Source organism: Vigna radiata, chromosome 7 (assembly GCF_000741045.1).
Source record: "Vigna radiata var. radiata cultivar VC1973A chromosome 7, Vradiata_ver6, whole genome shotgun sequence".
Taxonomy (NCBI): domain Eukaryota; kingdom Viridiplantae; phylum Streptophyta; class Magnoliopsida; order Fabales; family Fabaceae; genus Vigna; species Vigna radiata.
Genome location: NC_028357.1, coordinates 50,345,772 through 50,359,268, shown reverse-complemented (window position 1 = coordinate 50,359,268; position 13,497 = coordinate 50,345,772). Strand labels below are relative to the sequence as shown.

The window sequence follows — 13,497 nt, the reverse complement described above, 5'->3', positions numbered from 1 at the left end:
CAGCACTCATTCTGGACACTATTACTGTTATGTTCGCACTTCAAATAACATGTGGTATACTTTGGATGATAATCGGGTACTGAAAATGTCCTTTAGAGTTTTTTTTTTTTTTTTTAATTATTATTATTATTATAAACTGACCTGGACCCTGTTCATGATCCATGCACTCAATCCGATCCCTACTCTGTTTGCGATCTCTGCATAACTTAAATATTGTATCAATGAATGACATTTTTCTTTGTAGGAATACTATATAAGCAAGGCGCAACTGTGTTTTTAGTTGTTGTTTTATTGATTTATTGAAGTCAATTATTTTGATAGTTTTCACTCAATTTGCATTGTTGCAACAGGTAAGTCATGTCAGTGAACGGGAAGTTTTAAATCAGCAAGCATACATGTTGTTTTATGTTCGTGACAGGGAAAGTATTGTTCCAAGAAAACCTGTTGACATTGCTAAGAAGGAAAATGTTAAGAGTAATGTGAATGGAAATAAAGAATCTTCAACTTCAAGCCATGTCTTGATGGAATATCCAAATGTTCCTGCAGAAAATAAATTTTGTACTGAAGTTGAGAAGAAAATGTCAAATGTTGACTCATTAGGGACTTCTTGTATGAACGATAGTCATGTTCCGCAGAATTGTAGTGTCATATTAGTAGAAAACCAGATGCAAAGTAAGAAACATGAATCTGAACCGCCTTCCAAGGCACAAACACAGGATTCACCAGATGGACTTGCCGTGGCTAAAGCAGGACATGGATGTTTGTCATCATTAGGCCAGTCTGAAAAGGATTATAGTCTCTGTAGTAACCTGAAAAGTTTATCTACTCTAGTTGGAGAAAAAAATAATTTATGTAATGAGAATGTAATTTCGAAAGAGGGAATTATAGATTCTCCTTCATTAGTGGCATCATCCACTAATCTACAGATTAGTGAACTTGCTAGTGATGGAAAATCTCAGTCTATGAAGGTAAATAATTCCATACTGTTCAGTATTTCACTTCAGCTGTGAACTGTTGCTATTTCAGTTTTGTAGATTAGTGAAACTATCTTCACTTAGAAAAATCTTGTTAATAAAGTTAATGATGATGCACCTCAGGATTCAAGCACAAATATTTGCAGTGGTATTTTCCCCTATAAAATCACCACTTCATCCTGAAGTTAATCATCAGGTTTTTGTGCTATTACGTGTGCCTATTGCTTTGAGCCTGACATATGTATTGACTTTTATTTTTTTAGCTTGGAACTTCAAGAACTGGTTTGTTGTCTGAGCAAGCAAGTAGGATGGTGAATGGAGATCTGGTTGTTTCTCAAGGACTGGTTCTGAATGAGTCAGTAAATAGATCATTGAATTCAAAGGGTCTTGATAAAAAGCCTGTAAAAAAATTGAAAAGAAAGTTCCTTAAGTATCAGGTTTCTAGAATGCATCTTCGTCCAATCTTTCTTTACGCCGGATACTTTGGTCCACGAAAGAAGAGTCACAAAAGAAGTAAGTGCCTCACTTTGAGTAAGAAGAATCCAAAAAAAGACAAGTTGGATAAGTTTGCTTTCTCATCATATGACTCCAAACCATCTACACACGGAAAAACTGATGAATTTCCTTGCATGTCAAGTTTTTCGGGAAGTAAAGCAACAAAGGCTGGCTATAGACCTGGTGTTAATGTTAAATCTAATGATGAATCTCTGACAGAAAATAGTGCCCAAGGGGAATTTAAGAAGAGAATTGATCAGAACTGTACTGTGCTTGCATCAGTGTCACAACTTGGGAGTGGTTCAGTAGCAATGGTACAAGATAGTAGAAGAGATCAAATGCATAATGATTTAATGAGTATGCTTACTCGAGGTCTGGAGGAGACAGTTGGTAAGCTTCAATTGATCTTTCCCTTTAAGTTTTGTCAGGCAAGATACATAAAATATTTGTTCCATGTCCTTTCGTTTTGTTCTTATTCTAGTACTGTGTAAGATGGACTTGCATAATTGTTAATGTGTTGTCTTTGGATTTGTATCTTTGTGATATACCTTTTTATGGTGAAGTATATATCTGTCTGCTTGCACATTTTAGCATATATAAATATGCTGCACAAGTTGATTTTTTGTTAGTAATAATCCATCTGTTCATGATCTGTTAGTGCCTTGATTGTTTGACCTGATGCCTTCATATCCACCATTCCCATCAGAAAAGGAATACTGTGGTTTCTTAGATTTCTAGAATTGATTATTCTAAAAATCTGAAGTACCTATTTTTGGCAGGAGAATTTATAGAGGGGTATAGGTATTTTTAATTTTTATGTCAATGAAATCTCAATCACATTAAGGAACGACAACCTTGCTCACTTGTTTCAAGTCTCACGCCTCATTCACTTCTCTCTTTAATCAGCATGCTGTGGTTGGGGCAGTAGCAGCTATCCACACGTTCCTATGTTATAGTTTTAATTATATGGTAATGTGGGATGAAAATGCTTAGTTTTGAGGAGGATCTTCATACGTAATAAATGTTAAGATTTGGTATAGTGGATGCTGAATGCTTCAATTGAACCAATCAAATATCTTCTGCCTTTGTATATTCAAATGTTTTGTACTGTACTTCGAATGTGATCTAGATTTTTCTACATACTCAATGCCATATATATAATGTTTATCCTTCATTAAATTACCTGTTTCAATTAATAAATGTCAGTTTCTTATCTAACGGTTTTGTATGCTTGAATTACTCCTTTGTCCCCTCCTCCTATGAAAACCAGACACTTTATGCTTGGTATATAACATGCCTATTCTTTATTTCGAACAGTTGCGCAGTGGGATGATATAGAATTGCCCTCATCACAGCCCTTGGGGTCAAAGAATGACAACTTTGTCAGCATTGGATATGTTGGGGATGAATGGTGAGCTCAGCTATACATCGTTTCTTTCTTTGTCATTATTTGTAGTAATGTGGACTGTTAGTTTATTTTTTCCATGCGATACAATACATTTTAGTTTAGGAACTCAACCTTTTTATTTCGAAGGCTGTACTTTTTCACTATCTCTACTTAATAGGATGTGATGGTTGCTTCTGAATAGTTGAGATGTGCATATTGTTTAGTCCTTTTGCTAATAATAATTTGTACATTGGGTTCAACAAGTGTATAAAATGTGGTCTCCATGCAGTCAGCGCCCTTAAGAAACAGTAGAGTTGCTAACCACCACAAAAATGTCGTGAGATTTGATGGGAGGGATGGCTTAGAATTTGTTATTACTGTGTGACTGGATCCATTTTGATACAAAACTTTTGCATATATTTACAAATTTGCATCTTGCTGCCACAAAATTTGCAGGGATGAAGAATATGATAAAGGGAAGAGGAAGAAGATAAGGGGCTTGAAACATAGCTTTGGTGGGCCAAATCTCTTTCAAGAAATTGCTATCGAGAAGTCAAAGTGCAAAAGGGCAAAGTTGGACCAATCTTGTTCAGGGAACCCTCCATTTAGGATATGACGTCCTACACTATCTGCCTGGTATTGTTTTGCGGGCATCTTTTGTAGCAATTTTGTCAAACGCTGAAAGTATAATGGAAAGAGCACCTACCTCCCTTATTCTTTTCCCCGGTACAAATTTTTTAGCTGGATTGTATCATCTGTCTTTGTGACAGCCACAGAGGGGTTGGGTTTTCATGCACCTGTGTTCCTGTTGAACTTTTCTCATTTTCAGATTGCATTTCTGTTGTAGTAGCTGCAAGCCGTAGCTCTGAAATTTTGTTCATGGATTTAAATTTTGTCAACATATTCTGTACGACAAATTTGTTACTAAGTGTGTATCGTGTACTCAACTTGTATTTTACTTTTGGTTTAAGTTTGGATTAGTTACTAGAATGGCATGTACGATTAATTTATAGGAAGATTTGTTTGATAAATTATATTCTAATTCATAAATGCAAGACCGTTTTTTGGATTATGCAGAATAAATTGTTTATCGAATCGTAAATTAAATTTTAACTGAGATAATGGGTTGATTAAATAAGCTAATTTATAATGAATTAAAGTTAGCACTCTTATTCTTTTTAGATCTCTGAAGTAATGAGAATAATGGAAAGGTACTGCGTGAATGAATATTCATGTATTTAGTTATTGTGATTTTGCTTCACTATTTTAAGTTTTCCCTATACTTTCAGTTTTCCTTTTTGGGTATTTGAAAAGTTCTCTAAAATAAATAAAGAGGAATATTCATTTGAATTAATGTGTCGTGCTGTGCTTTTTGTTTAATTCAATATTGCTAGTTAGTTTTTGTTACTTGTCTGCATAGTTTTGTTATTCTAATTATGATTTTCTAAAACATAAGACTGTTTTTTATTCCAAAAATACAATTTTTTAGAGTTTATTTGGAAAGGTTTTTACAAAATCACAATTATTTTCTTTAGGAATGTACAAATCTAACTTTCCTTGATTAAAACAAAAAGTTTTACTTAAAAAACTGCTCTGATACTCTTGACAAATGTGGAGATAGCCTTCCTTAGCTAAAATATTTTTTTTTTTTACTAAAAAACAAATACTATATCAATGTAACAATTAATTAAAAAAATATATTTCAAGACATTATAGAACATTTCCAGAAATATTTTTGACTAATCAAACAAAAACTCCACGAATTTACGATTTCCTCCATGACACCTGATTTTTGGATATGAAAAAAAAAAGGCTGGTACCATATTCTCTGCAAGAATCTTTGAATAATAAATCTATTTTAAAAACAATATAAACTAAAATTTACAAATTTAAGTTTAAAAAGGTTTAATCTTTATATACCTACATACACACAAATATACACGCACCCACAAAAAAAAACACACACACACACACACACATATATATATATATATATATATATATATATATATATATATATATATATATATATATATGAGTTTGTTAACTTGCGTACGTCTGTTTTTTTAGTTGGTATATTTTACAAGTGTGTATCGGGGTTCAGTAAACAAAAACACCCTTATATCATGAATTCAAAGTTTTAAGGTTAAGAGTACTTTAATAATTTTCATTCTCAAAATTAAAAAAATAAAAAAAGAAACTCCCAGACACTTATTCACCTCTCTCATTCCTCTCAACCCTTCCTCTTTCATCTCTTCCACTCCAACTTCTTTTTCTCTATCATCCCTACTCTAGTCCCAATAAAAAAAAATCAAAAACACTCTTTCATTCCTCTCAATCATTTCTCTTCATCTCTCTCACTCAAACATTTTCTCTATCATCTGTGCACTAGTCCCAACTAAAAAACACTCATTATTAAATAAAATGGTTAGAGAAAAAAAAAATACTTGCATAAATAAAAAAAATTAAAGCACCTAATTTTTTCTTTATATAATTTTAAATAAAATTTCAAGATTTAGAATTTTTATTNTTTGATTTTATCGTTGAGAATTTTATTGTATTTTTATTTGTTTTTTCTTTAGTAAGGTAAACAAGTTAAGGAATTTCTACCAAAAAAGAAATTAAATGGTCACGGAGCAATGTTACTTAATAGTCTCAGTAAAGGAAGGATGCTCATAAGTCTTAGTGCAAGTTGTGCCGGTCGGCTGTAATATATATAATGAAGATAATGAAATTAAAGAGATTTTGAATGAACTTTTTCGGAAGGTGAATATGTCAATGACTAAACTCTTTACAAAAGTAAATCGTTTAATAATGAGTATTTTTTTAGTTGGGACTAGTGCAAAGATGACAGAGAAAATGTGTTTGAGTGAGAAAGATGAAGGAGAGAGGGTTGAGAGGAATGAAGAAGGTGAGTAAAAATTTGGGATTTTTTTTTAGTTTTGAGAATAAAAATTATTAAAATAAGACAAATGTTTCTGATTTTTTCAATTGGGGATAGGGTAGGATGACAGAGAAAGGGTTAAGAGGAATGAGAGATGTGGATAAGAGTTCGAGAGTTTCTTTTTTAATTTTTTTTTAATTTTGAGAATAAAAATTATTAAAATACCCTTAACTTTCATAAAAAAATTTGTAATAAGTAAATATTCTCCATAATCATCACGTAAAATCAATTTAACCTTCTTATATTTTCTTGTAACAATAAATTTTGAGTACCAAAACTGTATTTCCTTATACCAAAATAAAAAATAATTACATAATACAGTGATCCACACATTCTTACAAATACACTTCTTAAAAAATATATAGCTTTTATAATACTATATTATTAATTGAAATTAAAATATTCTATAAATTAAAAATGGATATGTTTATTTTGGCAGTTGATTTACTTTAGTAAGAAGCTTGTGTACCTTTAGGGGAGAAAAATGGAGATCTGCGTACTCTATCGATTTATCTAATACTGTGTAGAAGAAAATGTGGTTTTACGATTTCTTTAAACACAGATTGTAAATTGAATAAGGTTGCAGAAATTTTGCTTGTAACATGCGACAATTCTGCTCACCTAACTGTCTCTTAGCCAATTGTTTTGTTTGGTTGGCCCTTTTCTAAATTCTGTCGCATTTTAATAACCAAATGCAACCTTTTGTTTTGTTTCAACTGGTGGGAGCACTGCATAGTTCATATGCTTATACCATCTCTTTTATTTATTGTGGGGACACCCAAAATTCCAAGCGCCAACCGTAATTCATACATTCACACTAAGTATTTCTTAAACAATGTCATGCTGTGAATCCGCCAAACTCACCAACCATCGCCACTCTGACAAACTCTGAACTTCTCTCCCTTTTGATGGCTCTTAAGGCTGTATCCATCTGGGGTTATTCCAAAGCTTCTCCTCCTCAATTGGGTGTTGGTCTTGCCAATTCTCATCCTACTCTGATTTGGAATCAAAGATATGATTTTGACAAATGTCGCAGGTGGGAATGCTGTTGTTTGGGTGTTTCGGCTCAGAGAGCTACCACTGCTGTTGAAGATGACGAGCCCAATGTCCCCCCTTTGGTTCAGTCTTCTGGGGCTGCTGATAGTGTTCACCAAAATGAGTCAAAGGGCTTTCACAAGGACATAAACCAGCTTCCTAGTGAGTTATATCACATCTTCCCCCCATCATAATTTTGTTACCTGTGTTTAACTGGCCCTCCAAGAATTCTAGAGTTGAGCCGATGATAAATATTGCTGATTTCATGACCAAACTTTGCTTTTCAAGTAATGTTTCTCCCGTTTGTGTTTTGGAGGGATAATTTTGTTATGGTGCCGTTGCTTTTTTCACTTTTCACATACAATTTTGTGGTTGATGCTGGCAGGGCAAGACGGTCACAGTATATGCATTTGATATCATCATTGCGCCAGTTCTTCTTTCGAGACCCCTTTTTTTAATAGGAGAAAATTGGATCATGTTCTTCAAATTCTCCATTCAAATGACTACACATGAATGCTCTCTTCATTAACAAATGACTTCTATTGAATATACGTTTTGAATTTTAAATAAATAAACAGGTTTTGTCGTTTAATTGGCAAGGCTGCAAGAAACTATTTTATCTAAGTTCTGTCGTTTTAATTAACGCCCCCAGGGGCTGTCCTATGTTAATGGATTTGATGTTTCTTGAAGGTGTTATTGTAATTTGCTACGATAATACTTGCGTCTGAATGATCATTTTCTTTTGTTAGAGGAATTATTGGTTAAATTTTGTTGGTAATAAATATAACCAACGCAGAGGATAAGCCCCACAAAGTAAAACGCTCAAAATCCAAACCTTGCAAATAGAATTTAGAAAGGAACAGATATGTTGTTTGAGAAAAGGGAGAACACATCCATATATCGAACTTAAAAGGCTGTCTTCCACGGGGGAAAATCTCTCTTTTTCTCACTATTTGTTTTGCCAATTCCTCTGAGTCTAGTTGTCGGAATTGAAAACTAACTGAAAGGGATTGTTAGTGATGTGACTGGTTACATGTGTGCTTGTAAGATATGTAGAAAGGCAATAGACTAACTCTGACATGCAACACCGACATTTCCAAACGGCTGACCTTGTTCATTGCATCTGATGTAATTTTGGTGATCTGTGATGAACTCAAGGTAACAGCCTAAATTCTTTGCTTAGTACGATGGCATCAGCGGATATGGGTTATGACTTTTTGAATGCAGGCCTGCACTATGTTGTTCCCGCTTCAAATATTATGAATTCTATCAGAGCAACATATTATGAATTCAAATATTATCACATTGATCTTCCTTCTTATAGTAAATTAAATTGATATATTTTACTTTAGTACACTTTGAGCCTTGCACACTTGCTGGCATATGCATATGTATGCATGCAGATAAACAAAATTTCATGATATTTACTTGATGCAATTTATGTTTTTATGCTAGTGATAGCGGGTAAGTGATGTAATTCCCTTTGGTATTTAATTAACATTTTATCACAATTATGTAATTTGGTTAATTGCAGAGCCATTAACAACAATTGACATTTCTTCTTCTTCTTCAAGCGATGGATCAAAGGTTCGCGTGGCTTATCAGGTATGATGCTTAAGTCTTTTTTTCAAAATAAAATATTAATGTCACCATAACCTTTGCTAACTAGTCAGTTGGCTGATACAGGGACTTCCAGGGGCATATAGTGAGGATGCAGCTTTGAAAGCATATCCAAAATGTGAGACTGTGCCGTGTGACAATTTTGAATCTGCATTTAAGGTTCCACTTCTTCTTTTAGTATATCTTCGGTGTGTGTGTTTGATGTATTCGCTTGTAAGTTATACTTATTGCAGTGATATATTTATATTCTTCTCCACAGGCAGTTGAATTATGGTTAGTGGATAAAGCTGTTCTGCCCATTGAAAATTCTGTTGCTGGAAGCATCCACCGTAATTATGAATTACTTCTCCGCCATAGGCTGCACATTGTTGGGGAGGTTCAGTTGCGTGTTAATCACTGCCTTTTAGGATTGCCTGGTGTGAGAAAGGAGGACCTCAAAGTTGTTGTGAGTCATCCCCAGGTTGGTTATTACATATAGTCTTTTTTTTTTCTATTTTCTTATTCGAGGTAAAGAGTGAATAAATCTGATACGTTATATTTCGCATTTGAACAAAATGAATGTGTATGTGTGATTCTGCCTTGAGATAACATCTTCCTAATAGTACAATTTATTGGATTTCACCAATCATGTTTATTGCTCTGCTATGTAATAACGGCTAACCTCAACATGCCAACTTTAAGTCTTAACTAACCTGGTTTATGATTGCACAGAGTTTTGAGACAGTTGCTTATATCACCAAACTAAGCTTACCTGTTGCAACAAATTGTTTCAATGACAATTTTACATGCAGGCGTTAGATCAATGTGAGAAAATGCTTAATGATTTAGGTGTTGTCAAGATTGGTGCACGTGATACTGCTGATGCTGCTCAGGTGTATTATGAATTCTCTGTCAAAAAGTAAGCATTGATTAGGTTGTACCGTTGCATTTCCTAACAATTATGTTCTTGAAAACAGACAGTGGCTTCAAATTGTGCAAGAGACACGGGAGCTATTGCAAGTTCCCGAGCTGCAAAAGTATATGGGCTCGACATACTTACAGAAAGAATTCAGGTAACATTTCCTTTGTGTTATGGAAGATTGAGCTGCTAAATTCTATTGCCTTAGCTCATGTTTTCTTTTATCATTACACCAACTTTAATGCTTGCAAATTGGATGTCATCGGGTTAGGAATTTATGCCTTATTGATATTTTTTTAAATGTTTGGCCAGTCTATTAAATTGAATTTTGATCATCACTTGTAGCAATGAAAAATATGGCTGTAACCAAATTAATAGATTTTCTAAAAGTGAGTGATCATGCTGTATTTTGCTTGGTGATAGCATTTGTATTGTAATTATTTCCTATCGCTTTCTCTTTCCTTTTTTTCTGATTCTGTGCAAGTTTATATCTTGGTGGATCGAAATGTTGACAGAAAAGAAGTCATACATCTTGTTCGTGCCAAATGAGTTGTTTGCTTGAAAACTTGTCTTTCAAATGCCGTGACTTGTGACATGAAAGTTGTTTGTTTGTCAAGCATGTAAGCTCTAAGCTTGAGTGAAAAGCTACACAGATAACTCCATGCTATATAACATACAAATAAAATGCAATTTGAAAGAAGGCCCTGGTACCTGATAGTGTTGATATGTAAATGGCTTAATGGGAATTGAATCCAAGTTAGTTAGGAAGGATCCAGATTTAGTATCACTTTATGTGATAGAAAATATTTTGTTTTCTATTAGAAAGTAAGTAGTTTTGTTGGGTATTAGAGATCAAGAACACTAGATGCTCTAGTGCTAGTGAACGTATAGTATAGAATGTGTAAAGAAAGATCAAAGATATGATAACACGAGAAGAGTGATATATTATATAAACTCATTTGTGATGAATACGTACAAGAACAGAGCACGATGATTACATCGAGTTTACATATCACACATACATGCTCAAAAAGGAAATAGCGAATTACACACACACGTATCAATCCAACTCTTGGCTAAATTAGATAGACTCGAGTATATATACACGAACTGCAACTATAACTATATAATGAAATAATAAAAAGCTTAACTAACTAAACAAAACAATCGTGCACTAAAGTTTGATGTCATCATTATACAACTTCTAGCAAACAAAAAAGAAACAAGGCATGAATCAACAAATATTCCCCTTGATTTGAGTTTTCTTCCAAATCAGTGTCATAGGACGATTGTCACCAGCAATCAACATTCAACAAACCCAAACAGTACACGCACTTGCTTCTTGGAATAGGCTTGGTGGTGAACATATCAGCTAGGTTCTCCATTGTACCAATTTTCCACCACTTCGACTCATTCTTTTTGTGCAAAGAAAATGATACATAACATTAATATTCTTGATTCATTCATGTTGAACTTGATCCTTAGCTAAGTAAATTTCACTTAGACTATCACATAATGATAATAGCCTTCTTATGTGGAAATCCTGTATCAACCATTAGAGCCTGGGTCATCCTTGTAGACAAGCCCAACACTAGATGTACCTTGAGACCACGTTCATCAGACAATGTCCATCAGATGCATCAAAGATAGATGTTGTCATTATACGACTTTCAACGGAGAAGAGGAGACAAGTCTTAAATATATAATTTCTATATTAAAAGTGGATAATGTCTGTTATATATAGAAAATTACTGGATATTCCTTTCTCCATCTTTAGCTATTATTGGATAATATATTCTGTTGAAGCTACAAAAAACTAGAAAACAAAAACGTGTTTGTGATAGGTTCGGGGGAAATTTTATGTTAGAAGAAATAAGGGAAACAGACAGTTATAACTGTCTGTGGGGTGGGCTGTTGTAAACAGACTATTATATATAGTCTGTATAGGTTGTTTTCATTAGTTTTTGAGAATTGGTTGTTAGTAAAGGGAAGGGAGAGACAGGTCCTCTTGAAAGACTTGGTGTTGTGTGTGAATTCTACATTCCAGTGAAGACCAAACTGTCTGTTTCCATTGTACATTCATCCAAGAACCTGTCTTGGAGTTCTTTGTGGAACTAATAAAATCTGGGCACCTGTCAGTTTGTTGTTTCTGGTGAAGTCCACAAGAGTATAGCTTAACTGATTCACTGCGATTTTCACAGGATGATGATGAGAACATTACTCGTTTCCTGGTCCTTGCAAGGGATCCTATAATTCCAGGAACGGACAAACCACATAAGGTATACAAAATTCAGTTCTTTCAATTGATTATTATAAATGTGCTTATGAGTTCATGACTTCTCTCTCAGACTAGCGTTGTTTTCAGTCTCGAAGAAGGTCCTGGTGTACTGTTCAAAGCCTTGGCAGTTTTTGCTATGAGGGATATTAATTTATCAAAGGTGTGTTATAGTTATTGATGTTGGAGTTTTAAAATTAAGAAACGCATTCATTGCTCTTATTTTTTTTTTTTCATGTAAATTCAGATAGAGAGTTGTCCGCTGAAGCAGCGCCCATTAAGGGTTGTGGATGATTCAAATCAAGGGAATTCCTGGTAAGTGATTTCGTTCGGTTCAAGTGCGATGGTAAAATTTAGGGTGTAATTTCTCTGGTTTAAGTGCAAATTGATCAGTTGTTCGTAGTTTATCTCAAATTTATCAAGGATGCATTTCAGTAAAAAGCTTTATTAAAACACTTGTCCAACTTATTCCTAAGCTTCACTATGAAATTTACGGAAATAATTTGAAAAGATTCTCTGTCAACACTTCCTTGCACTTTATTCTAAATAACAAATTTTCAAGTTTCCGGTTCAAATGCTGAAAGGAAAAAGTTCTGGGGCGGGTTTTAGTTTTACTTCCTTCATGAATGTGATCAATGATTCTGGTATTTTGCGTACGTGTGTATGGTTTTAGACATAAAACTACTCTGATAGCAGGTACTTTGACTACCTTTTCTACATTGATATTGAAGCTTCTATGGCAGAACCTCGTGCACAATATGCTTTAGGACAGTTGCAGGTCAGCCCATTATCTCATCAACCCCAGTTTAATTTTGTTTCTTATGGGAAATCCTTTTTGCTTTTACTTCTCTAACTTTAACTTTTACATAATATCAGTTGCGCAGTACACTGTTAAAATTCCTTTGACTACTCTATAAATGCATGCATAATCATAAAACTCATCCGTCCTCGCTGTTTTTCAAAGAAGAAAAAGTATTAAATCAATGTTTTTATCTTTGGTGACTCCATGTTATGAAATGTAGCAAACGTTATCTCTAGTTGTCGGTAAAGTCTATTTATTTTATTTCATTTCCATTTCAGGAATTTGCTAGGTTTCTTCGAGTTCTTGGTTGTTATCCTATGGATACAGTGTTGTAGAAGGTCAGTGGTGTTCATCAGAAGTAGATCTTTAATCAGAGACACGGTGGAGGAAGTATCCATGAAAAGCATTGCCCCTTTCACCTCTTTCAAAATTCTTTGCATCTCCTAAGGAGGTGATTTGGAGTATATTATCATAGTTTTGACAGTGGAGTAAATGCAGTAAATGCTGGCAATGCCAACTTGCTTCCAAAGTATATAAATAAATTACCCTATTGAATTATTGTGGCAAATTAACGAATGACTCAGCCACCCAAAGTTTTCTTCTTCCATCATCTGCTACACCAAGGCTTTTTATCTTTTTTTCGTTGATCAGGATTTTAGGGAACCAGATTTCCTTACATTCTCCCTTATGTGGTTGACTCTTTTTGGTAAAAATAAACTATGGTTGTGCTAAGTAGAAAACTTACCGAGATCAGATAATCTTGGAGAAAAATAACTTCTCTTTCAAAAAGGTAGAAAGTAGTTAGAATTGAAGTACAGAGGTAATTTCATGTCTGTTATGCAGGCCAAAATCTTTTATTTCATCCTGTAAACAAACAATGCTTAAGAATATTGCCCACACATAAGAATGTGTTATCATAATACAAAATTCCTATAATACAAAATTTTAAAATGTTACTAGTACTAATTTAGTCCTTATTAAAATTAATAAATAATCTTAAATGATATTATAAAAAGTTACAATTCAAGGTATCTATTCCTTGCATTATTCGTGTTAAAATTCGATTA

At 33.7% G+C, this 13,497-nt stretch overlaps 2 protein-coding genes across 3 annotated transcripts; both read left to right on the top strand.

Annotated features, from left to right (window-relative positions):
* The first annotated feature begins 6 nt into the window (after positions 1 to 6).
* On the top strand, positions 7 to 3,890 carry LOC106765484 (ubiquitin carboxyl-terminal hydrolase 23-like). Its single transcript, XM_014650126.2, has 5 exons — positions 7 to 76; positions 351 to 968; positions 1,238 to 1,859; positions 2,787 to 2,880; positions 3,313 to 3,890. Exons 1-5 carry the CDS (start codon positions 50 to 52, stop codon positions 3,470 to 3,472), a joined length of 1,521 nt encoding a protein of 506 aa, XP_014505612.1. The 5' UTR covers positions 7 to 49; the 3' UTR covers positions 3,473 to 3,890.
* Positions 3,891 to 6,375: 2,485 nt separating this feature from the next.
* Positions 6,376 to 13,322, top strand: LOC106767012 (arogenate dehydratase/prephenate dehydratase 1, chloroplastic). Of its 2 annotated transcripts, none has more exons than XM_014651819.2 (11): positions 6,376 to 6,997; positions 8,370 to 8,440; positions 8,522 to 8,614; positions 8,715 to 8,915; positions 9,247 to 9,327; positions 9,412 to 9,507; positions 11,555 to 11,632; positions 11,702 to 11,791; positions 11,876 to 11,943; positions 12,322 to 12,406; positions 12,709 to 13,322. In XM_014651819.2, exons 1-11 carry the CDS (start codon positions 6,709 to 6,711, stop codon positions 12,763 to 12,765), a joined length of 1,209 nt encoding a protein of 402 aa, XP_014507305.1. In that variant the 5' UTR covers positions 6,376 to 6,708; the 3' UTR covers positions 12,766 to 13,322. The 2 variants fall into 2 exon arrangements, with proteins under 2 accessions (XP_014507305.1, XP_014507306.1); XM_014651820.2 differs by having other exon boundaries at positions 6,379 to 6,997; positions 12,325 to 12,406.
* Positions 13,323 to 13,497: the final 175 nt, after the last annotated feature.

Excerpts from the sequence above, each read along its gene's own strand:
- LOC106765484 (XM_014650126.2), top strand. The coding sequence starts at position 50 with ATGTGGTATACTTTGGATGATAATCGG. Across the intron at positions 1,860-2,786 it reads AGGTCTGGAGGAGACAGTTG|TTGCGCAGTGGGATGATATA; the intron begins GTAAGCTTCAAT and ends TATTTCGAACAG. Across the intron at positions 2,881-3,312 it reads GGATATGTTGGGGATGAATG|GGATGAAGAATATGATAAAG; the intron begins GTGAGCTCAGCT and ends CAAAATTTGCAG.
- LOC106767012 (XM_014651819.2), top strand. The coding sequence starts at position 6,709 with ATGGCTCTTAAGGCTGTATCCATCTGGGGTTATTCCAAAGCTTCTCCT. Across the intron at positions 9,508-11,554 it reads TACTTACAGAAAGAATTCAG|GATGATGATGAGAACATTAC; the intron begins GTAACATTTCCT and ends CGATTTTCACAG. Across the intron at positions 11,792-11,875 it reads GGGATATTAATTTATCAAAG|ATAGAGAGTTGTCCGCTGAA; the intron begins GTGTGTTATAGT and ends ATGTAAATTCAG.